This window comes from Mustela putorius, unplaced genomic scaffold, assembly GCF_011764305.1.
Source record: "Mustela putorius furo isolate JIRA1106 unplaced genomic scaffold, ASM1176430v1.1 tig00003901_pilon_pilon_pilon, whole genome shotgun sequence".
NCBI lineage: Eukaryota > Metazoa > Chordata > Mammalia > Carnivora > Mustelidae > Mustela > Mustela putorius.
The window spans coordinates 11,345,490-11,369,859 of NW_025422049.1; the positions used below are offsets into that span (position 1 = coordinate 11,345,490).

Consider the following 24,370-nt stretch of genomic DNA (forward strand, 5'->3'; position numbering starts at 1 on the left):
TATAACACAGAACACTGGAAAGATGGAGTGAGAGGAAAAAAAGAAAAAGGGAGGAACCGGATAAGGAAGTTAGAGTAAGTTGGAGAAGGCCCTCTGACCCCACTGGGGCTCTCCTTCATTCAGCTCCAAGAGCTTAGATTGAACAGACATCATTTTTGTACAGTACATCAGAAAAAGAGAACATCGGGGGGAAAAATCTGGCAAACATGACTGGCAAACCGCGAAGGGTGGAAACACGAGAAGACTACTTATTATGTAAATGCCTTTATTGGAACTAATACATTGCTACCAGATTACATCACTTTTCAGAGTTAGAGTAACATTATGATCTTGGAAACTATAGCAAACAGCTTGACAAAGCAAGAGTACATTACGTCCTACATACATATTTTATTTTTTAGCGACCGCATCTCCTTGTTTTAGGTGGAAAATTAGAAAATTTATGGTACACTTAGCATGCTTGGCCTACCGTCTCCTGTCTACATTCTGAGCACGCTCTCTCCTCAAAAGTGTCATATTCAACAGCATTTTAAATCTAAAGAGAGAGTTTGACGATACAAGTTTTTAAAACAAATAAGCATATATGGAACCAAGTGTGTGAAGACAAAATATGTCAGCTGTTTACAGCTTGGGTGTGAGAGGGTAGATGCAAAATCAAGGTACACTTTTTCTCTACCTACAATGTATGGTTTTTACGTACTTGGAGACCCCTTAAAAAAAGTAGCAAAATCAGCAGTCTTATTTAATGTAATCAAAATATTCTTAAATGTACAAAAAAGATCACGTAGAAAGAATACTGTAAAAAGATACTGATCTTAAGAATAAAAGAATATGAAAAACTTCTATTACTTCTGCCAATGTTCTGTACTACAAAGATAAGCAAAGGATACTCTTATCCAGATACCCTCTGAGCCAAGTTCTCAAATAAGAACTAGCATCCTGGATGGAAAAGCAAAGTTATGGTCTAATGGTATTCATATCCAATCATCTAAGCAAGTCCCAAGAGGCGGACATTCTAAGGGGGTGGCAAAGATACACAGAAATGACATACAGCAATGGGAAATGTCACGGGCAGCGATCTAGGAGGAGAGAGTAAATGATCCGGCCGTGAGTGCATTTCAGGTGTGCCTGACAAATCCAACTGTGACTATGGGAAAGAGGAGCTGTTGCCATTAAAACTCTTCCCCTGTGAGCTCTCAAGATGAGGAATCTTGTTCATCAAAACTATGAGTCCTTGCAGTGACCATCAGTTCTTTAAGCCATGACCGCTTCCCCTGGAAAGAGCTGACCTGCTAATCATGCACCTGGGAGCAAGGCTGTTTTTATTCGAATTGGTTATTTTACACCCTCTTCATTCCCCTGCCCATCAAGCATGCAAACACAGTCATGACCATCTTGGGCTTTACTTCCACGAGGTCTTCTGGGAGAGCATACACCCTGGCTCCGATTCTTCTAGCCATTGACACAGCGTACCTATTGTCAGAGGAAACAAAAATCAAGACGAACCTCTTGTTAGTCAAGGACATGACAGGAGACATGTTTCCTATTGTAAAATCATTTGGCTGGGAGGGGAAACTTTCATATTGAAACTTCGGAGTGGTACCATTTTAGTTTTTGAGGTCACTCTTAAGTGACCCTGGTTTTTTGGCTCTATGACTTAGGGATGATTTTATTCACCCCTTCTCTGCAATGAGAATTAATTTTGAAGCTGATGCGATACAAAGATGAGAAAAAAAATTATCATTATCATTTTCTCCCCACTGAGCAGGGAGCCTGACATAGGGCTCGATCTCAGGAGTCCAGGATCACGACCTGAGCAGAAGGCAAATGCCTCACTGACTGAGCCACCCAGGCGCAAGAAACTTTCAAGACATAGTTTCAGTGGAGGCTTAAGCATCCTGCTCATTTAGGGACCAAGATAATAAACTCAACATATGTAGGAAAGGGGATCTGTGCACAGTAAAAAAAAAAAGGCATCAGTAAATAATGCGTTTTGAAAAAGAGCAAGACAGAAGAATATTCTTAGCCTATCTTCTCCTTGTTGTCAGATAAAGTATATAATTTTGGTAATTCCCTAAAGCAACAGCTGATTGAGTGCCTATGATGTCAGGCACAGTCTAGGCTCTTATATCTTGTATTCATATCAAAATCTCTAAGATAAGTATTATTGCTCCCTATGTACTGATAAGGGGTCTGAGGCTTGGAGAGGTTTCCCTCAGGTGACACCACTCTTTTTTGGTTCTGTTTTGCTTTTTAAAGATTTTTAAATTTTATTTATTTATTTGAAAGAGAGAAAGAGAGAGAGAGAAGATGAGCCAGGGGGAGAGGCAGACTCCCCACTGAGCAGGGAGCCCGATGCGGGACTCGATCCCAGGACCCTGAGATCATGACCTGAGCCGAAGGCAGACGCTCAACCGACTGAGCCACCCAGGCGCTCCTAGGGCACCACCATTCATAAAGTGGCCGAACCTGAGCGAGAATGCAGAGCTGCCTGGCTACCCAAAGCCCATGGGTATTAATCATTGTTATCGTCAGTGTCTCTTACTTGGCATTATTGTGCTTGTCGTCTTCTGTCAGATTGCCACTCTTAACGAGGTCATAGTTTATGCAGCCCGGCTGGATGGCATCAATTAAATCCACAACGGCCAAACTGGAGCTGATCGTCTTGTCCTAGTGCCAAAGGACAATAAATCCGAGAGTTTCCGGTTTGTACAAGTGAACACGTGATTACTTGCATCAAGTTGCCACGCACCAAGCCCAGCAGGTGAAGAGAAGCTCGTTGTTAGCCCAACACTAAATCACACTAACCAACCAACCAGAGGCCATCCTTCCAAATTACTGATCCTTTCTGGCAAACAGAACAGTTAATTGTCTAACATGCAATTCTTACCTTAAAACTCTGAATGGAAGTTGATTTTCCAGCTTCACTCAATGTTCTGTTCACCCAGCTCACAATGATGTCATCATTGGCTTTCTGCCCGTCTCCAAGGTCTTCCAGAACATTGAGGGTATATCTAGAAGGAGAAGTGAAAGAAGAGGTCCCAAGCTACTTCATGAGGAAAAAAACCAAAATGCACCTTCTGTACTAGTTTGACAGTGGCCGTAACCTAAAGGCAGTTGTGCTCTGGCCGGCACTCGGGCCGTCAGCACTCTAGCTAAGAGGTCTTTTTTCAAATGGATACACAGGCTGTTCAGCATTTTTGCAACTATCCATCACTTAAGCTCACTTCAGAGTCTAAATCCAAAAGTTTCCAAGGTGTAGTCATTGACACGTCTATCTGAAAATGACAAGGGCCGGATCACAGACTGCTAGGACAGTGGTGCTTGAGCAGCTAAAACTGGGTGCCATACCTTCTCATCAGCTGCCAGACTAAAGCTAGAGTCAGGGTTTGGTTTCCATCATTCAGGTCTTGCCCTCCGATACCAACCAGGGAGAATTTGGCAGGATGCTTCCCCAATTCAACAGCATAGTTGCAGTTTTCCAGCTGTAAACCCACAAAAAAGCAAATGGTTGAGGATTTTTTTCCCATTGGCTTCATCTGTACACGTGAGTGAGTACTGAGGGCACACAAAGCTGGGTACTTAGCACATCGGGATACATGAGACACAGCTCCTGTTCTCAGGAAGCTCAGATGCAAGTTTCCCAAGCAAAAGAAATGAACTGGGACTGAAAACAGTTGCCTGTAACAACTGAATGCAGTAACTTCTGATCTACCTTTTTCATGTTGGCTCCGAGTTTCGGGTATGGAGGTTTATTAACCTTACTCCAGTCAACAGGAACTTTAATTCGTTCATACAACTGTAAGATTACAAGGGCGTCCTGCAGGTCGCTAAGGAATAAAATAAAGAATAAAATAAATAATAAAATAATATAAATAATTTCATCAGTGTTTTCAGACAGCCGGGCCTTTGTTTCCTTAAACACAGTAACAGTACACTGGCAACTGAAACATATAAGACCACAAATAAGACCCACGGCTCACATTTTCTAGCAGTCTATGCTAAAAATAGAGCTCACACCATCCCGTTCACTTAAAATACTTGAGAGCTTCCGGTTTGTGAGGTACGACTCTAGAAGCTGGGCACATAGGATGAAAACCCGTGGCCTTACACCATAGTCAGAGAGAGAGTGACAATAAACAAGTTATGGATTGATAGATAATTTGATTTGGGGGCATATATACTTGCTATGAAGATGAAAAGAACTGGGGTTAGGGTTACAGAGCATTAGGTGGTGGTCAGGGTCTGAATCTGAGGATAGGAAGGGAGTAGGGCATTCCAGGTGGACAAGAACGTTCGAGGCTGAGAGAGCAGTGAGTACAAAGGCCTCAGGACATCATGGACAGTGCACTTAAGTCTTTCCCTAGTCTCTGTTACAAAATGTAAAGGATCTGTTTCGTAGGATGTCGGAAACAACATTCATACACTCTTTCTCTTAATGATCATGTAAAGAAAGAATCTGGGCTTCTGTGTATTTGGAAAATGATAATGGATGTCACCATTCAAAATCTTCCAACCTCAATGACCAGTGTCAATGAACATCTAGAAAATGTTTAGAGCTATAATTCTTTCTGCGGCATCCATTCACGCTGTTCCTAACTGATCGTAACAGTAGAAAGGCTTACGCGTAGAGATGGTTTACATGGGGATTAACTCCAAGAGAATTCATCCAGTTACGGAAGGTTCTTTCTTCACGAGTTTCTCCTATTAAGAATATTTACAAAATTTAGATATTAATTAAACACCTTTTATACATGCATATAATATCAGTTCTAGCTAAGGTGAATTCATTTCCTCTGTGCAAATCTAGAGGTATTCTCTAATACAAATCTCCAAATATTTTCTCTAAATACATTCTCTCTAGGTATAGGCTTATTTTAAAAAATTTGCTGACTTATTTTAGAATTGAAGAATACAACTTTATAACCAGTTAAACAATTTAGAGATTTATGAATTTTTTATAATCTCCTCCCCCTTCTAAGGATTCCCCAATATCTCCCCAAATCCCCATACCTCAAAAGTAACTGATGTTATCGGTTTTACCTTTAAAGAAATTTGGGGGGGGGGGTCTAACTTTGGGGCAGCGAGCATATGAACCCTCTATACTCATGAATTTACACCTTCCCTCTACATATTTATAAATTATAAGCTACACACAAGCACTTCTTTTACATGCCTATATTACAGCTGCAAGTTACATGAAACTTGAAAAGCCTAAAATTTAAAAATGTTATAGTCCTGCCAGGGGATATTCAAGGGATGACTACTACATTTGCTCATTTTTGAATCTTATACTTCATGTATTTATAATCTGGAAAAGGTAAACTCTACCTTCCCCAAACTCAAATAATTGCCATACATTAATCATTTTAAAGATTTTATTTTTAAGTAATCTCCACACCCAATGTGGGGCTCAAACTCACAACCCCTAGATCAAGAGTTGTATGCAATACCGACGGAGCCGGCCAGGTGTCCCAGTATTATGATTTTTTGAGTAGGTAAATAGAAAAGGAACTGGGGCTAATTCTGTCTGGTTAGTCTGAATGTGGAAGAATGAAATAATATCATGAACCGATAGGTCAAATTTAATGCATATATACATTTTTCTAGTGAGGGGTTTAGAAGGTGATCTATTTCTAAAATACTAAAATAAAACTGGTTTACTAAGCTAGGTGAACCTTGCTTTATAAGGTTCCCAGTATCATCCGTTTCCATCAGCTGCCACTTTTGACTCAGCCCTCAGGTCTACTTCCAGCAGAGACTTGCTAAAGGAAAGTGGGGAAGGAAATTTATTAGGCCAAGATCCTAGAATCATCGTGGCCTATGTATTTCTGGTCTGTAGTCCCGCACATTAGAATGTGAGAAAACTTCAATTACCTTCCAATAGAGTCCAGTCAATGTCCTGGTTCTCGGGCTTCGTTAGTGCCGGGTATTTATTAAACAGGTTAGCCACAAAGGCTAAGTTCAGTTTGGGGTTTCCACTGACAACATCAGCCGGGGTGACAAACTGTCTGCACCCCAACTTGTCTGCTTGTTGAAGCATACTCTCAGCTCTCTTCAAATCATCTGTTTCCTGTTGAAGTAAAAGAAGCAGCCATCTTTTAAAAGGCTATACTAAAAACATAGACCTGTTTCCCTACAATGATAGGCTGGATATACAATTCTACTTTCTCTTAGCCGACATATGGTACAGTACCTCAAAGGCACGCTAGGTGGAACCAGATCATTTCTCGAAGGACAGTACATTTAATTTAAATGGGATTACATCGCTCCTGTGAAAACTCATCAAGAAAAAAGCTAAAACTGTTGAGATTTTTCAACTGGGCCCTAAGGAAGGTGTAAGACTGTAAAGGGTAGAGAAATTATGAGAACATATTTAAAAGATAATCATCAAGAATAGCAGTTTCCAATAATTTAATTTCAGGTTTAAACTGTGTATTTCAAATTGTAGTTTTCCTCTGCAAGGATTTTTTTTTGGGGGGGTGGGTTACGGCTTGTTTGACTTAACTTTTCCACTCAGGCAGAAGCAGAGTTGCTCATTTCTGTAAAGAATACTTACTTCGAACTAATTCCCATGACTCCTAACTTGTTACCCGTCCCCCACCCCCCCCATTCCTCCCCACCCCCTCCAACCCACCCCAAAAGATGAGTGCCCAGCTCTGGATTAACACAGGGTTTGGTGAAGAATTTAAGTTATCCAATCATTTCAGCCTGATGTAAAAAGTATAGTTTCTCAAACACCCACTATGCCCACATCCCAAGGCTACAAGTAAAAAACCTGGAGCTGTGGGAGGAACGGGTGCTTTTGGATCTGTTTCTAGTGACCTACACTTGGAAAGGACAGAGTGGCAGTCTGGGCACTTCCTACATATACACGGTACAGTTTTGCCCGGGGGCAAACGTAAGCACTTCTGTGGAACAGTGTCATGGGAGGAAGGGTTTTACAATCTGGTGAGAAAAGAAGAGATAATGATAAATGAAACTTGAGGAATGTTACTTTTAAACTAAAGCTGCCCAGAATGTATAATTTGACAATCTTAGCTTTGTCTTCAATGGGTGATGCTATCTTTAATTAGTTTTTTAACCCCCGGTGAGGTGCCTTGATTGTACAAGACTCCAGAACAATGTGTATTCATTGTGTTACCCTTGTTACCTTCTGCAAAACAATCAGTAACCACTAGCGGATGGGCAGTTGCGTGGGATTCAACCTTTCTTCAGGGTTCTCTCTGAGCATAGTGAGTTCCTCTCATAGAGCCTGTTTTATTTCTTGTAATCTGTCAGTTATTACTTTAATATTGTTTGCTTTATGCTATTTACCAACTTTAAATTGTCAAATATACAATAATGAAATATAAAAAATCAAATAAAAATATATATGAAAAACTAACTTCAGCCCCTACCTCACACCATATGCAAAGTTAACCCCAAACATACTATATTTCTAAAGGTAAAACCTCAAACTATAAAACTTCTAGGAGAACACGTAGGAAGAAATATTAGTGACCTTATGTTAGGCTAAAATTTCTTAGATACAACACCAAAAGCATGATCCATAAAAGAAAAAAATGACTAAATCAGACATTGCCAAAATTACGAACGTCTGTTCTTTAAAAAACACATTGAGAGAAAATTTGCAAATCACATATCCAATCAAGGCATTGTCTCCAAAATACATAAAAACACTTAAAACTTGCTAATAATAAAACAAACAATGCAATTAAAAATGGGCAAAATGTTTGAACATGATGATACAAAGATGGCAAATAACCACATTAAAAATATTCGACACCATGTGTCATTAGGGAAATTCAAATTAAAACCACAATGACAGATCATTTGGCACCTGTTAGAATGATTCAAGTTAAAAGGACTAACCACACTAAAGTATTGGTGAGGATATGGATGAACTGGCACTTCTGTATACTGCTGGTAGCAATGTAAGATGTACAACCACACTAAAAGTGAATTGGTTGCTTCCTAACATACCCGATTACTCAGCCATTTCATTCCTAGGTATTTACCAAAGAGAAATGAATGCATGTATTTATACAAAGAGTTCTCTATGTTCAATAGCAGCTATATCTGTAATAGCCCCAAACTGGAAACAATCCAAATGCTCATCAACATGTACATGTGCAAACAAATGGTGGTATATCCATTCACTGGAATATAATTTAGCAATAAACAAGGAATGCATTTATGATACATGTGACAACATGAGTGAATCTCAAAATACTACACTGAGTGAAAGAAGCTAGACAAAAAAAAAAAAAAAAAAAAAGCATACATACTGTAGGGGTCCATTACATAAAACTTGTAAAAACTCAAATGAATATAAAGCAAAAGAAAGCAAATGAGTGGTTGCCTGGGATGGGGGAATATAGGATGGGAGCCGGAAGGCATTACAAAGGATCATGAGAAAACCTGATGTGATAATGGATATAAAAAAAAAAAAATCAATCATCAGTCAGTTAGGCCCTAAAGAAGGTAATAAAGCTGAAAAAGATGAAGAAGGACACGAACTGACAAGGGAAAAGTGTGAGCAAAGGCTCAGAGGTAAAATGAGTGTTGGGGGAGGGCGTGGGGGTGGAGACTAGCGGGGAAGAGCACTCGTCGGCAGACCATGCAGGGCCTTAAATGCTAAGCAGAACACTTCAGACTGAAGTCTAGAGTCAATGGGGAATCCTTGAAGGATTCTGGGGAGGGAAGAGACAAAGGAGTGTTTGGAGATCAACCAGGGAAGAATGAATGCAGAAGAGCGGTCTTAAAATCAGCATCAGTTAGCATACTAGTGCCGTTTACGCTGGCCCAAGGTCACCCGGTGAGCCTGCTCGGACAGCTGCCCCACGCACAGGACAGCTCCTGATCCATACCAAGTCACCTGAACCAAAGAATCTCACATCTCACATCCAGACAGAAATAGAAGCACACAAGTCAGTTACAAATTCAGTTCTGATAAGGGCATTGTAAGTGGTTTAGCCCATGTTATCTACTGGATCCTACTGCCTACTGGGCTAGAAACATGGATTCTCTAAATTAGTACAATGCATTCTATACCTAATGGGTACAAAGAACGCACCAGGGGATCACAGAAACTTAAGACTAAATTGTCTAGTCCAACTCCTTCCTTTATGGATGAGCAAAGTGAGATCCAATTTGGCGAAGAAATCTGTCCAAGGTCACTGAACAACTGAGTGATATAACCAGGGAATATGGTCCATGAGTAAGTCCCCAAGTTGGATCTGCAGTTTGTAAACATAGTCATGTTACTCTCAACACACGAAGACTACAAATGCATATATGACTATCTTGTCATTACATCTCTCACTGTGATTATAATCCAAACACTTGGAAAAGGTTAGTTTCTAACACTTATTTCCCGACCCTGGCTTTGAATATTTTATGCAATCAATACAAGCCAATAGCGCCATCGTTATGGAACCCATTAATAAACTACCAAAATACACCAAAGCTCATCTTTCGGTCTTTGAATTATACCCACAGCAATAAATTTTAAAACAACGCTCAAAATTTTTAACACCATTACATGCGATTACCAAACTTCTTGTTATTGAGAAGAAATTGACAATCATTTTGTAAGACTGTAGAATTCAAATGAACACTTATACTTACATTGAAACCTGACATGTTAATATCTATCCGCGGTTCACCTTCCTTTTGTCCTTTTGGTGCAATTTGATTGAGAAGGTGGAAATAGGCTTTGGAATCCTATAAATGAATTGAAAATCTCAGTGAGATCACATCTACAAAGAATGAATGTATCCCATTGTCCTATGTTTGGAAGGATATTTGCACGAGATTTTGTGAGAATATATGGCACAAATTGCTGTCTTCTAATCTAACAGATCTTTCCCCCAGAAAAGTCCAGCCATCTGGCCTACTCTCTGCCTTGAATATGGATAACTGGATTTTATCATGACTTTATAACTGATTAACATTGCCAATACAATAAAGCTAGTAAACACAGAACTAGTTCTGTACCTTCACTGAATTACTGAAGTCAATAAGCTTGGCAGATAAAACAAGCAAGAAAAGAAAGGAGGAGCAGAAATCCAGGAAGCATAGGGAAAGAGAAAATAGACAGGTTACATCATTACGAAACACAATATATACCATAACCTATGGAGAAGAGATTAGCTATGTTAAAGATGTATTTAACTGTAAATTTAAATGACATTTTTAAATTAACACTTGAGTTGGTGAAGTAACATTTAACCCTGTATGACCTGAACATAGTTAACCAAACAAGATATTTATTTTAACTAGGCTCCCAGTGCAGGGCTTGAACTCACAACCCTGGGATCAAGACCTGAGCTGAGATCAAGAGTCGGACGCTTCACCGACTGAGCCAGCCAGGTGCCCCCGAAGATTTTCTTTTGTTTTAAGCTCCTGAACTCATCCATTGTTTGAATGGTTTTACATGGTTAGGTGGATTCAGGCTATGTGGACCCTCCACAGAGGACAACTTGAAAACCACAGCACCAGGGCAAACACTTCATAACAGTCTTCAACCATGTCAAGTAAGCGTTTGCCTTGAGGGGACAGAAACTGGGGTCAAGACTCCTTAATCCTGCTGAATTGGAAGATGATCCTCCCAGCAGTGATCAGATTCTGTTACTGAACCTTGACAGTCCAGACATGCTATTATAAGGAACGTCTCTTCCAGCAAACTCGGTAGATAACCGGCACCATAATCACCTGGGGGAAAGCTGTTCAATACACAGGTGACTGGGTTCAGCCCCAAACCTACCAAATACGAATCTCTGGGAGCTGCATTTTTCAGAAACTCCCTGAATGAGGTGGATACAGAATGCCGGAAATGACTCTAAAAGAGGGGAAAATCACGCCAGTGAAATCTACTTCAGAGCCATTCATGAAGTGCAAAGCCAGATCCTGCCGTGAGCAGGCACAGGATTTGCCTTCCCGTAATTGTGCATTACCGTTGTGAAAGCGCTTGTGCTTACAATTTCTTTCTAATGGTGCATGAGCAGCTCATAATCTAATCCTCTGCCCTTGACAAGAGTGAGTAAAAAGAGCAGACCCAGCAGGGTCTTCTCCCCCAGAAAGGGCTTTACAGGGCAAAATTACACTTGGAGTATAGACCAAATGGAAGCCTTTCTTTTTCACATTACTAACAATCCTTTGCTTTTTAAAAAGATCCACAGCAGGCTCCATTTTTAAACAATATTTCCTTTTGTACCTTTCAAAGAGGTCCCAAACAGAAAATCCATTTAAGAGTGGTTTTTAGGAACACAGCTCGTGCATAAAGCAAAAATATATACCCGACCAAACATCTTGTGTAAGTTAAAAGAAGAGGTAGAAGGCCTGCTGGTTTTGTCATTTGGGAGCTATCCTTAACTGTCACTGGTGAAACCAGTAATGGAAACATCCCAAGGTTCCCTCTCCCCACTGAGCACATCGATAAGATAACAGACTATAGTTTTCATAGCCCCGTGGGTCAGTGACATCTGCTGAAGATCCTTGAATTTGTTCCCTGTGTCCCAACACTCAGATTTGGGAGAGAGTGGAGTCAATGAATGAGAATTTTTTTTTTTTTGCTATCGTAATTTTGGGCCCCCTCTTTGGGAAGCTACCAACGTCTCCTCCCTCTGCTAGTTTTTTCCTTACTGCTTTTGAGACGTGAACGCCAAAATGTAACACAAGAAATGTTTGAAGGTCTTTTATGTGGCGGGTCTTGGGGTTAGAAGTGGGCTTTGGTAGGAGGACCATAGGACAGGGCTGAGGTAGAAGAGACAGCCATATGTGAGCTCATCACTACCCTCATGAACTCAATGGCTAACGGTGGGAGCACATGATGGAAAGAGGCCAAGTAAGAAAGGAGGAGAACCCTGGGGCCCTTTCTCTTTCTCCCAGGATTTATTAACAGGTACCCTGAGGTCTGAGAAAGGCAGTTAGGAAGAGAGTGGTCATGGCCCACCCTTTGGTACTCCATGTTTAACAGGGAGCAGAACAGAAAGCGTTAGGACTATAATACTTTGACCATTTGCCACAGAAGGAGAGTCCTTCTAGGTTTCAGCTCTCCTGAAATCTACCATCAGCGCCAAGGGCCAACAAGGCCTGGCAATATCCTGGTAGGATTTTCCCTCTGTCTGGCTGGTAGTCACCCAAGCCATCGTATCCATGCCCAAAGGCATGAGGGTTCCTTGCATGGTTACCTTGATGTCAGCACTGAAGTTGTTGATTTTCTGCCAGCCTGAGTTTTCCAAGTGAAAGTTTGCCCATCTGAGCAGAAGCTCTTCCGGAGACAACTTCATAAGCTCCTCCAAAGTCTCACCATCTCGAAGTAAGGCAGCCAAGGCTAGAAGGGAAAAAAAAACCCACAACCAAGATATTACATGACAATGGTCATTACAAGTTCATTCGTTCTTTGGACACTCTGTTAGGTAACAGAGGGACAATAACTGGTCTGACCTAGTTCCTCATTTTCAGGTACTGTCACTCTAATAAAAGATAATATATTCGTAGATAATTATATGATGATGTAGATAAAGATACTGTTATGAGAATATATAGCAAATATATACTATATTTTATTAGTCTTTATGTTCCAAATGGCAAATAAGTTACAGCTTTTAAAACACTTTACATTATGACATATGTTTACCTTGTTTTTTTTTTTTAAGATTTTATTTATTTATTTGAGAGAGAGAAAGTGAGCAGGGAGAGAAGCAGAGGGAGAGAGACGAGCAGACTCCCCACTGAGTGCAAAACCTGGCTTGGGATTTGATCTCACAACCCTGAGATCCTGACCTGAGCTGAAATCCAGAGTCACACAACCAACTGAGCCACCCAAGCGACCCCCAAACTGTCCTTGTTTAATTATGTTAAAATTAGAGATTTGGAGGAGGATATTTAAAACGGTGGCGTCTTTATACTTAACCTTTTGACTAAAGGAGTATAGAACCTTATGGTACTTATATTTAAATGTAATTAATGGATTCTCGAAGGGGTAAATCTATTTTTTTAAAAGATTTTATTTATTTATTTGACAGAGATCACAAGTAGGCAGAGAGAGAGGGGGAAGCAGGCTCCCCGCTGAACAGACAGCCCAATGCGGGGCTTGATCCCAGGACTCTGAGATCATGACCTGAGCCGAAGGCAGAGGCTTTACCCCACTGAACCACCCAGGCGCCCCAGGGTAAATCTATTTTTAAACATAGTTTTATTTTTAAAAATAATCTCTGCAGCCAACATGGGGCTCCAACGACCCCGAGATCAAGCGTCCCACGTTCCACCAACTGAGCCAGCCAGCCGCCCCGGGTTAAATCTATTTTTAAAGGGCTATAATTTAGCTTAACATTTTCTATAGCACCTAACTTGTAAAAGCTGTTCAGTTATTTTTTGTTGTTGAATTGAATATGAAGAAGCCAAGGGTTCCTGGTAAGTATTCCCTATGGGTACTAGGTAGAAGCATGGGGTGTCTGCACGGAGAACAGCTGAACTTCCGGCATGGTTGCAAGAGTAGTCATGTGGTCCCTAATGCAGTAATTACCTCCCCTGAAATAAAAGGAGGTTTCCCTTAAACAAGAAGACTGAAACTGCCTGATTTCTGAAGAGGTCTAAGTGATACCTTTATCAGGCAAATTTCATCTCTCATGGACTCTGCCTCATGCCATTCTGATGCTGAGGGACTTAAGCAAGGGTAGAAGCAGCAGGTCACTTGTCTAAGACCTTCCTTTTGCTCCCCATCCCCACCACATCAGAGGCCAGAGAGGATTAAACAGCCTGATATCTGTGCACCTGAGACCTTGTCAAAGAAAAGTTATTTGATTTATTCCACACGCCAATGTGATTGTATTTGCCTTCCCGAATGGACCTTTTTTTTTTTTTTTAAGATTTTATTTATTTGACAGAGAGAGACACAGCAAGAGAGAGGAACACAAGCAGGGGGCGTGAGAGAGGGAGAAGCAGCCTTCCTGCTGAGCAGGGAACCCGATGTGGGGCTCGATCCAAGGACCCTGGGATCATGACCCAAGCCGACAGCAGATGCTTAACGACTGAGCCACCCAGGTGTCCCTGGACGTCAGCTTCTTTAACAAGACAAACACCACTGTGAAGAAGGCCAGCAATGAGAGCAATCGTCTTTGTTCAAATATAGTTCAAATATAGGTACCTTTGAGCAGATTGAAACAAAGGCAAGGGCAACAGTCTCAAAAGTGCAAAAAAGTCTTATCATGGATCAATGTGCAAAATAATAAAACCATTGACAGACATTCTGGGGGACCTTGAAAAGACTGAGAACCCCAAAGAGATATTTCCCAGAAGTGACAAGGACTGAGAGGGCGATTTCTGGAATAAAATAGGAATATGTGGAGTGGTGGTTCATAGTTAAAGCTTTGCAGGAAGAGGATCATGTAGAATTGCCCAGGACACAAGTCAATTGTATCGTGTGTGCTTATAGAATCTACAAATCCACGGTGTGACAGGAAACCCCATGTTGTAAGAAGTTCGGAAAACGTGATCATCAAGGGTGGGGTAGATTAGTTTGAAGAGGCCTCAAAATCCAGGAGTGAAGATGGGGCGGGAGTTGGGCAGCCAGATTAGAAATGAAAAATACCCAGACTGGGGACCTTGGGAAAGTTCCTTCAACTCTGTGCTTTTGTGTCTTTATTATTATAAAATGAATTCTAAAGCATCAGGCAAATGTGAATTACTACTAAAGACGAAAAGTTGTAATTAGACTGTTTTCCACAACAACACTATAGCATTACCTTCTTTTAATTCTAGTTATCATCTAATCGCCTCAATTAAGTGAAAGCACGACAGTCTGTGTGACCAGGAAAAATACCCAATAAACAATTTTCAAAATAATGACTGTGTTCCATTACCTTCATTCCTGCTTAATTCAATGTCGGCAAACAACCCGATCTTAATAATCTGCCAAAGCAGTCCCAGAACCAGATGTGGTTTCCCAGCCCGCAAATCCTCCGCACCGATGTTCACAACGTGACACCCAATGGCAGAAGCAGAGTTCAGGGCCAAGTTTAAGTTTTCCTGCAAGAGAGCCAACGTACACATTTGCTTCTTGACCTTTCCAGTTTTTAGGAGTCTACTCCTTTACTGAAAATAATGCTCAATGAGGAAATTAATTTCAGCCGCACATGATCCACAGAAAACAAAGTCCAGACAACCAACTCCAGACTTTGGTGTTAAAGGCATAGCTAAAACAAATCTCAGCTTTATTATTGTTACTGTATTTTCCAGAATTCTGTGGGAAGTTAACTTGGTATTTTTATTTGGTCTCTTTTGAAGTACATGGACATTGTCACGAAAAGAAAAGGCTGAGTGACTAGAGTCAGGCTCTCCATCCAGGTTAAGGGTCGTATTTCTTTTTTTTCTTTTTTAAAGATTTTATTTTTAGGCAATCTCTATACCTGAGATCAAGACTTATATGTTCTACCAACTGAGCCAGCCGGGTGCCCCAAGAGTGGCTGTATTTCTACTTTTTTCCTCAAGATTATCTATCTATCTATCGACAGAGCGTGTGTGCATGAAAGAGCCCAGCAGAGAGAGAGGGAGAAGCAGACTCCCCGCTGAGCAGGGAGTCCCTTTATCCCAGGTCCCGGGATCTGAGCCCAAGGCAGACGTTTAACCGACTGAGTCACCCAGGCACCAGAGTCATTGTATTTCTAAAAATGTCTAAAAGAGGGGTCTAATCCATGCACCTGAAAAAAGTTCTAGAATTGTAATCTCTGCGTCCCAAGAGGTGCTGCTGCCCGAGGGAATTTTGCTATTTCAGAGTGTAATACTCACTTGACAAAAAGAAAAATGCTCCATTGCTTAAGCATGCTAATTAATTAAGAGCTTAAATATTTTTGCTTATTTCTGCATGCTTGAAAACAGCATGTAATGAGAAGAACACAGGGCTTTGGAGTTAGTCCTGGATTTGAACTTCAGTTCCAGTGTTAACCTTGGGCAAGGCAGGAGCCTGAGTTCCAGCTCTCCTCTGTCAAATCTGGATAATAGTCCTAAACTCAAGAGTTGTAGAAGAATTAAATGGGAAGACATGAAGGGCAGAACTGATGGGCTACAGAATAGGATCTCACAAGGCCATTTCCAGGAAGAGGGTAGGGATATCCATTTGTACCTGAATGATGAAGGGTGTCAGTTTCTTCTTGTTGATTGCTCTTTCATCAATTGTATCAGGAACTGAAAGGTTGATCATTTTACTGAAACACAAATTAGCAGGGAGTTGGTTTACTTTTAAAGAGCCTGTAAATATTCACAAATGTTTTAAGGCACATGACATGTCTCTCATGTAATCTGAAAAAAAAATCAGTGCAATATATGACTTTTACCATGTTGATCACACACAAAAAACTATACATGTGAAAAATGCACATAAAAAAAAAGACCAAAATGCTTACAGTAGTTGAGTATTTCTGAGTTGGGGATTGAGGCATACTTTATCATTCTAATTTTTTGTATTTTCCCATCATTTTGTAAGAATGACTAACTTGGATACTGGAAAAACCCTTACTGCATACATTTTAAAAACAGATAAAATCCCACATGGAAATTGTGTCTCTTTCTCGATTGTAAAATTCACAAATAAGAATGACCATTTATTCACAAGGAGGTCAATTTATTGAGCATGAGATTCTTTCATTCACCATATTTATTGAGAGCCTAAATGATGAGCTAGGCACGATATTCGGTATTGCTAATCCAGTCGTGAGATAAAGAAATGTTCTGCTAATTAGACTAGAATCTGTGATTTCTTCGGTTAGAATCTCATTCGGTAAAATCTGGACGAAGACACTAACATTTTAGGTGTTTATAATACTGCCCCAAAATATGTGATTCCACACAGGGAAAAAAACCATGCTTCTTTCCATGTCAGATTTTTTTTTTTTTTAAAGATTTAAATTATTTGGGAGAGAGAGAGAGCACAAGCGGGGGCGGGGGTAGCGTTGCATAGGGAGAGGGAGAAGCAGGCTTCCCGCTGAGCAGGGAGACTGATGTGGGGCTCAATCCCAGGACCCCAGGATCATGACCTGGGTCGAAGGCAGACGTTCAATGGACTGAGCCACCCCGGTGCCCCTATGTCAGATTTAAACATCAAATCAACAGCATCTCCTACGTAGCAGAGCAGCTCCCTCGCTGCGATCTATTGAAAGTCAGCCCTCGACACAAGGGTTTGAAAGAAAAGAAAGAATAAAGAAAAGAAAAGAAAAGAAAGAAAAGCTTTTTAAAACGTTAAAGAAGAAAAAAGAGAAGAAAAAGTTAATGAAAAAAATCAACAGCATCATGTGATTCTCTCTCTGTACTAAAACACATGGGAGAATTAGTTCTTTAGTGCCTATACATGGACAAAATGGCATTATCTTATGGTTTTTAATGGGGATCATAGTAGATGCAGCGTGAAATGCAAAGGGGTGTGAATATTCTGACTGCATTTTGGTTGGTCTAACAAGCTCCTGAGCGGCAGAGGCAGAGGATGAACCCAGGCCGACTGATTACGGAGCATATGCTCTTAGATCATCAACGGGACAAAGTGTTGATCATCTTACATCCTTTTTACCAATATAATGCTAGCTCTGGGGCAGCAAGGACCAACACAGTTTTCAGAACTAAGTAACTGGAGAGTGAGAACTGAAGAGGAAGCTTTTTTTGTATTTTGAAGCTATGGTACTTTATTTTTTTAAAAAGATTTTTATTTATTTATTTGACAGATAGAGATCACAAGCAGGCAGAGAGGCAGGCAGAGAGAGAGAGGAGGAGGAAGCAGGCTCCCTGCTGAGCAGAGAGCCCGATGTGGGGCTGGAACCCAGAACCCTGTGATAATGACCTGAGCTGAAGGCAGAGGCTTTAACACCCACTGAGCCACCCAGGCGCCCCGAAGCTATGTACTTTAAAAATAAGTAGACACTGACATACTTAAGTCCAACAAAGTTGTCATGTTCTGCTTGTACTTCAGCAGAAATTGGAAGCTGGCAGCTTCCTTATAAAGCAGTCCCCAGTCTAAATGAGTGAGTTTTAGATTTGTATCTTGGTGGTACTTTCTCAGACACACCCAGACGACTTTCACTTCTGTTTCCCGAGTTGAAGCCGTCAAGCACCCAGAAACCAATAATATATCAATTACGTGGAAGGCTGTTTTGGAAATCGGGACACAAAATCAACCAACATCTTACCAGAGCACAATTCCATCACCCACAGCTTTGAACAGGTCGTCAGTATTCGGGTTCATGGGTATTACGTGTCTGCAATCAGGATCATTTTCCAAAGCTTTGTTTATCCAGTTAACAAAGGCATATTTTTCTTCCTCTATAGTCATGTTGAATAATAAGAAATTAGTTCACACTCTAGGTTGACTCTAAAGTCTAAAATAATTTGTACATAGTACTGAAAGTTAACGTGTCACAAACATGAGTTCTCCCCTTTGAAAACCCAGATACTTGAATACAATATGGCTCTTATGAAGTACAAAATTAACAGCAAAAAACAGAGAGCATGAGCAGGGTTAACCGATCCTTAGAAAAGTTAGTTACCAAATTCTTTAAAAAAACATCACTTACATTCCTGTAGAGTTCTACTATAATAAAGCCGATCATTGCTCACATCATATAATATGTCTTGCAAGCTAACAAAGCCATATGATAAATACTTACAATGCCGTTACGGCAAGTATTAGTCCCAGGTCTAAATACACACCACAGTGGGCTTCTGCTGTATTCTTAATTAGGAAGCAATGTTTCTCTAGCAGCCCTCCTTAGGTCACTGCATCACCCTGATGCACCTGGAAGTCGTACTATTATTACCTGAGTAAGAATGCTGCGTTCCTTCACTGGACAACTCGGAAGTGCCTCCCAGAGCACAAATCCCTTCTTTCCTGTTGATTGCTTTGCGGAAGGTTTTAGCAATATCGCTGCTTTTTACCTCTTGGAAAATCTACGAATGAAAATATGTTGTTAATTCACAGTTTGTTTTAAATCAGGTGCAACGATAAGCCCTTCTATCTTCTTTTAGACTCCGCTCACCTACATTTTCCCATATGGGTAGTGAGTCTTAAAAGGAGATGGAAAACTGGGCTTGTGCTTTTAAGGTGCTAAATAAATACTACAATACTGCTACTGAAAATGAAGCCAGACAGTCAATTGCACACACTTGTCAAAAATGTTAAGTGCCACATGCATTGAATCCGCTTTAAGCCGCCAGCTAGTGTGGTTCAAAGGCATAGGTAAATCTGCTAATTTTCTACCAACAAGTAAGGCTTTGTTCGTTCCCTGGAGAGAAAAAGCTGAAGGATCCCCCTTCTTTAACCACAATTCTTAATGCAAAGGAAGACGAAAATTTAATGATTCAACCAAAAAAACCTCTTTTGGGGGTACAATGGTAAGAGCGTGTTCAATCAAAATTTACAGAGTAATCAGGTGAAAAAATGGGTTGAGTTGGCAGCAAAAAGACAACTTTGGAGAATAAACACAAAAAAGAGGCTTTTCAGTAACTGTCTTGAGTGTTTATGAAATCTAGCTTCTCGTCATGAACAACATGGTAAACAAAATGAATGTGTGCATTCTAATTGTACAAAGCAGGTGGTAACAAAGCAGATTTCATACCCTTTCCTAACTGCCTGATTGAATGAATGGATGTTCTAAAGGACTACACAGCTCTACATATTTTTAAAGATCTCCTATTTTTTAATGATCTATTTATTAGAGAGAGCACAAGAGGGGAGGGACGTGGGGATTGAGAAGAAGAGAGAATCCTCAAGTAAACTCCCCGCTTAATGCAGAGCCCGGAGGTGGGGCTGGATCCCAGGACCCTGAGATCATGAACTGAGCTGAAACGCAGAGTTGGAAGCCCAACGGACTGAGCCACCCAGGTGTCCCAGGACTAACTATATACTTTTAAATACTGGAACTCACCTAAGCCCAAACTTGTTTCTGATCTACCAATGCACATGGCTAAAAACTAGCTACTTCCAATAAAATGAGAGAAACATGTAGCATCTTCATAAAATTTCTTTAAAAGACACACCTGGGTGGCTCAGTCACTTAAGTATCTGACTCTTGATTTCCGCTCAGGTCATGATCTCAGCGTCGTGAGATCAAGCCTGGTGCAGGGCTCCATGCTCATCAGATCGTCTGCTTGGGATTCTTTCCTCCTCTCCCTCTGCCACTCACATTGTACATGTGTGCTCTCTCTCTCTCTTACTCTGTCTCTAAATACGTAAAATCTTTTTTTAAAAAGGTGTTTATAACACATAAGTGGACCTACAGAAGGAAACATACTACCCTAATGGAAGAGTTGCTGAACAAACAGAACAGGAGTCAAGGGCCTTTGGCATTATTGACAGTTACACACACACACACACACACACACACACACACACAAATATCTCAGGAGGTGCAGCCCATGCTTGAAGTTCATAGACCACGGTCACAATATGTAGCAGTTCAGGTTTTATCTATGAGAACAGGCACGAGGATAAGTTTGAAATCCAGCCCCATGTGCCACTGACCAACCCCTGTGTCCTGCACAAGACATCCGTCCAAAAGCTGGGAGGGCCTTTTCTATTTAGGTTTCCCAGGAGGGAACCCTTTTGTCATTAATCCACTAATCCATTAATCCAAATCAGAGAGAGAGAGATTTTCTGTAACTGGTGTGAAAGTTGTTAAAGGTGTTGTGGGTGGCTCTCTCTCTCAAAGCCACGCTTTTTCCTCTTGCCTTTCTAAAATCCTGTCTTTCCTTGGACTTTTATTTAGGAAACTAGGGAGTAGTTAAGTTCCACAAGATCAAGCTTAATTTTCAGAGCTGTGATTTCTCTGCTCTACCTGTAATGTCAGAGGTGGAATTTCAGAATGGGTGTGCACGTGTGCAAGTGTGTCTATGTCTACTTATGTCTATAGATACACACACACAGACTACTCTAAATATTGCACACAGCCAATAAAATCATTTTCCCTCCTTTCTGGCCATTATACGGACTCCTGTTAGGTATCGATACTGTAGAGCTGACTACTCAGGCACTCTGGGCAAGTTCTAAATGATAGAAATTCTTTTTATGCACACTGATTTTTTAAATCCAACTTTCGTTTCATTTCATTTACCTTAACTTCTGAGCCAAGATTATATGATAAAATGGTGACCAGTGAATGTAGCAGTCTTCACTGTGATGCGTTTGGTTCCCATACCTCCCCTTTGAGAATTATATATCTGCTTAGTAAAAACGCAATATTCACTATTCCACCCCACTCTGAACTCCACTTTATTTAGACATTGTCTAGTAAATTAAAATCTGAAATGTGTGCTTTCTCTCATGACTGAGGTACCATAAATCACTTGCATGACCAAAAAAAAAAAAAGCATACACAATGTTATTGCCTCAGAAATGACCTATGAAAAGTTATTTTTTTATTAGGCCTATTTTTGCCTCAAGATCGTTTGCTTCTAAAATTTAGGTTGGGGGGCACCTGGGTGGCTCAGTGGGTTAAAGCCTCTGCTTTCGGCTCAGGTCGTGATCCCAGGGTCCTGGGATCTAGCCCCACATCGGGCTCTCTGCCTGGCAGGGAGCCTGCTTCCCTTCCTCTCTCTCTGCCTGCCTCTCTACCTACTTGTGATCCTGTCTGTCAAACAAATAAATAAAATCTTAAAAAAAAAAAAATAAAAAAAATTAGGTTGGTTTCCATGATCACAACTGCAGCTAAAAAATAAATCCAAATTTAAATATAGCATGGAAAAAAGGAACAATACAAATAATAAGTTAAAAAAAGAATGTCTACTGTGTAATATCCTAATGCAATTACTTATGTCACTGTAGTTAAGTTCATGCTTGGGAACGAAAGCAAAGTTGCAATTAAATCAGTTAATTTTTAATTGCCTTACAGAGGTTATAGGACCTTCGTTTTCTAAATATTTTTAAATAAATGTTTCCAGCCAAGCTCAAACTTTCGGGTTCATGGTAATTTCCTCTGTTGCGTAGATTTAAAAAAAAAAAAAGCAAATTAAAAGGGATAATTGAAGATTTACGTCTCTTCAATGGATTCACAGCAGGAGAACTTGCATTTTGTTTTCTAGGTTAGGGAAGAATTGCTCCAGCGGATGATAAAGTTATTTGAGTAGAAAACCCTGGCTTAACAAGAATCTCTGAAATCAGAGATAACACAAGGCCAACTACTGTGCTGAAGTCTTCTCAATGAATCTTTTTCAAAGCTGCCTGTCGTGATACTAATGAGCTCACTGTTAGTGCTGTTTTCCCTCGAGGAGGAAGGACTGGCTTTGTCATGCGTGAGCAAACTCCTGGGGACCCTGCAGCTCTGGTTCTATGCATCCCCCCCTTAATGGAGTATATATATGTATATGTTTCTTATTCCTTTTTAAAGTTTCATCACCTTTCTAGTTCTGTGCAGGACTAGCAGCCAGACAAAGCAATCCAGAGGCATAATGACTTAGGAGGAAGGAAAGATTTCAGAAAGAATTGCAAAATATTGACTGGCTTCCGGGGTTTGAGGCTTGCTTCCAAAGTGTTTCCAAAGTAGTACACTTGAATTTTTTCTTTTCTTTTTTTTGGAATCTGTTGTAGGCCTGAGCTTAGTAATAATAGGAAAAGAACACTGCTTTACAAAACAGAACAGAAATCAGTACCCCCAACAGTTGACATCTACATAGCGTTTGCTATATGCCGGGCACTGTTCTAAGCACTTTACTTATATGAAGCGATTTCATCTGATGAGATTGGTGCTATTAGCAAAAGTCCTAGGGCTGGTCAACAACTTAGTGCCATCATGCAAGAGCAAATTTCTCACTGTGAAAACAAGAGTTTAATGCAGACATCTCTGCTGAAAGGAAGGGCCATACCAGTCTTTTTAAAGATACAGGTAAAACAACAACAACAACAACAAAAAACCCAAAAAACCCCACCATTACCTTGTAGGTATAAAAATCCAGTAATGTCGTTTTGAGAGACTTAGAAGAAACAAAATCCTGGTATTAAATTTAACTAACATTTGAAGTGTACATAATAACTTAGGGACTCTTTTCTGCCCTATATATATTCGTCTCCAAAATTAACATAAACTGATTTTGTCTGTAGGCCGCTTTGCAATTAACACCTCTTATGCAGCAATTTAAATAAAAAACCCCAAGATGTAAGAACACGTTTATTTCTACTTCCTTATGTTAACACCTGATAGGAATAACTCGCTTGCTTTTTTACAGATGACGAAAATCTACCCATATTTTTGACAATTTCTAAGATGTCTCATCAGTGACAAAGCAGATGGAAGCGGACGGACATTTGCTCAGACACCCGTTTTTCAGTCCGGTCATGGCGGTATCATTCTGAAATTTCAGGCAGGTTATTTTACTGTCCTTCACATTTCAGATGTCTTGAACAGAAGGGAAGTAACTGGAAAAAGCTACTAGTCCTATGTGTAATGTTGGGGAAGCCACTTCCTTTGTTCAGGACTCCAAGCTTTTATTTTTGATTTGAAAAATGAAAGAGTATACTGGGGCGCCTGGGTGGCTCAGTGGGTTAAAGCCTCTGCCTTCGGCTCAGGTCATGATCCCAGGGTCCTGGGGTGGAGCCCCATATAGGGCTCTCTGCTTAGCAGGGAGCCTGCTTCCTCCTCTCTCTCTCTGCCTACTTGTGATCTCTGTCAAATAAATAAATAAAATCTTAAAAAAAGTGGAAGAGTTTAAATATACTGATTCCTTCCAATTAGAAAGAAATGTACATTTTAACCTGAAATGTCCTCATTAATATTTTCTAAAAATTCCTAGCGATGCCAAAATTAGTATGCACGTCATTTACTTTTTAAGAATATACTAGGGGAATCAAACCTTCTCCCTTAAAAGCCTCCGACAGCTCGGATGGAAGAACCTGCAACATTTCAAGACCTACAAAATTAAGTATTTCCCTAAGATCATTTTTCTCAAAGACGCTTTCACAATTTTGTCCTTAATAATACTAGCCACACTGCAGATCTTCACGATTTAGGTCCATTCTTTCTAGCAGATTAAAATTCTGGGCAGTAAATTATCTCAAAAATTAACCCATCATAGTTAACTACTGCTCTAAGCTGCTTTAAATTCACAACTCAACATGCAGTTCCAAGGGGAGCACGTTCACATCAGAGACATGCAAGTGCTCATACTGCAAGTCAATTGCAACTTACTATTGAACACAGAATTCAAAACAAAAGGCTTTGGCAATAACTGAAGACAAAAAACAGTGGGTAGGAAATCAGTATTTCAAAAGAAGCCGACAAGAACGCCATCATGACACATGTCTACATTTTTAAAACAGCAGCCCTCCCCGCCGCACCAAATGCTCTCAGCTCTGGAGACATCATTAGCCAATCTGCTCTTAACAATGTTCTAA

At 40.4% G+C, this 24,370-nt stretch overlaps 1 protein-coding gene across 2 annotated transcripts in view; it reads right to left on the reverse strand.

Annotated features, from left to right (window-relative positions):
• Positions 1 to 248: 248 nt before the first annotated feature.
• The window catches only part of PLS3 (plastin 3), an 83,674-nt gene continuing 59,552 nt past the window's right edge, over positions 249 to 24,370 (reverse strand). For both annotated transcript variants that reach the window (XM_004777538.3, XM_045068236.1), the window contains 13 exons: positions 18,807 to 18,936; positions 18,180 to 18,312; positions 16,130 to 16,211; positions 14,871 to 15,036; positions 12,198 to 12,340; positions 9,634 to 9,729; positions 5,878 to 6,073; positions 4,626 to 4,704; positions 3,716 to 3,830; positions 3,352 to 3,485; positions 2,891 to 3,014; positions 2,546 to 2,670; positions 249 to 1,473 (listed from right to left, as the gene is read on the reverse strand). In XM_004777538.3, the coding sequence (XP_004777595.1) occupies positions 1,341 to 1,473; positions 2,546 to 2,670; positions 2,891 to 3,014; positions 3,352 to 3,485; positions 3,716 to 3,830; positions 4,626 to 4,704; positions 5,878 to 6,073; positions 9,634 to 9,729; positions 12,198 to 12,340; positions 14,871 to 15,036; positions 16,130 to 16,211; positions 18,180 to 18,312; positions 18,807 to 18,936 (1,656 nt within the window). In that variant the 3' untranslated portion in view covers positions 249 to 1,340. The remainder of the gene's footprint in view (positions 1,474 to 2,545; positions 2,671 to 2,890; positions 3,015 to 3,351; positions 3,486 to 3,715; positions 3,831 to 4,625; positions 4,705 to 5,877; positions 6,074 to 9,633; positions 9,730 to 12,197; positions 12,341 to 14,870; positions 15,037 to 16,129; positions 16,212 to 18,179; positions 18,313 to 18,806; positions 18,937 to 24,370) is intronic.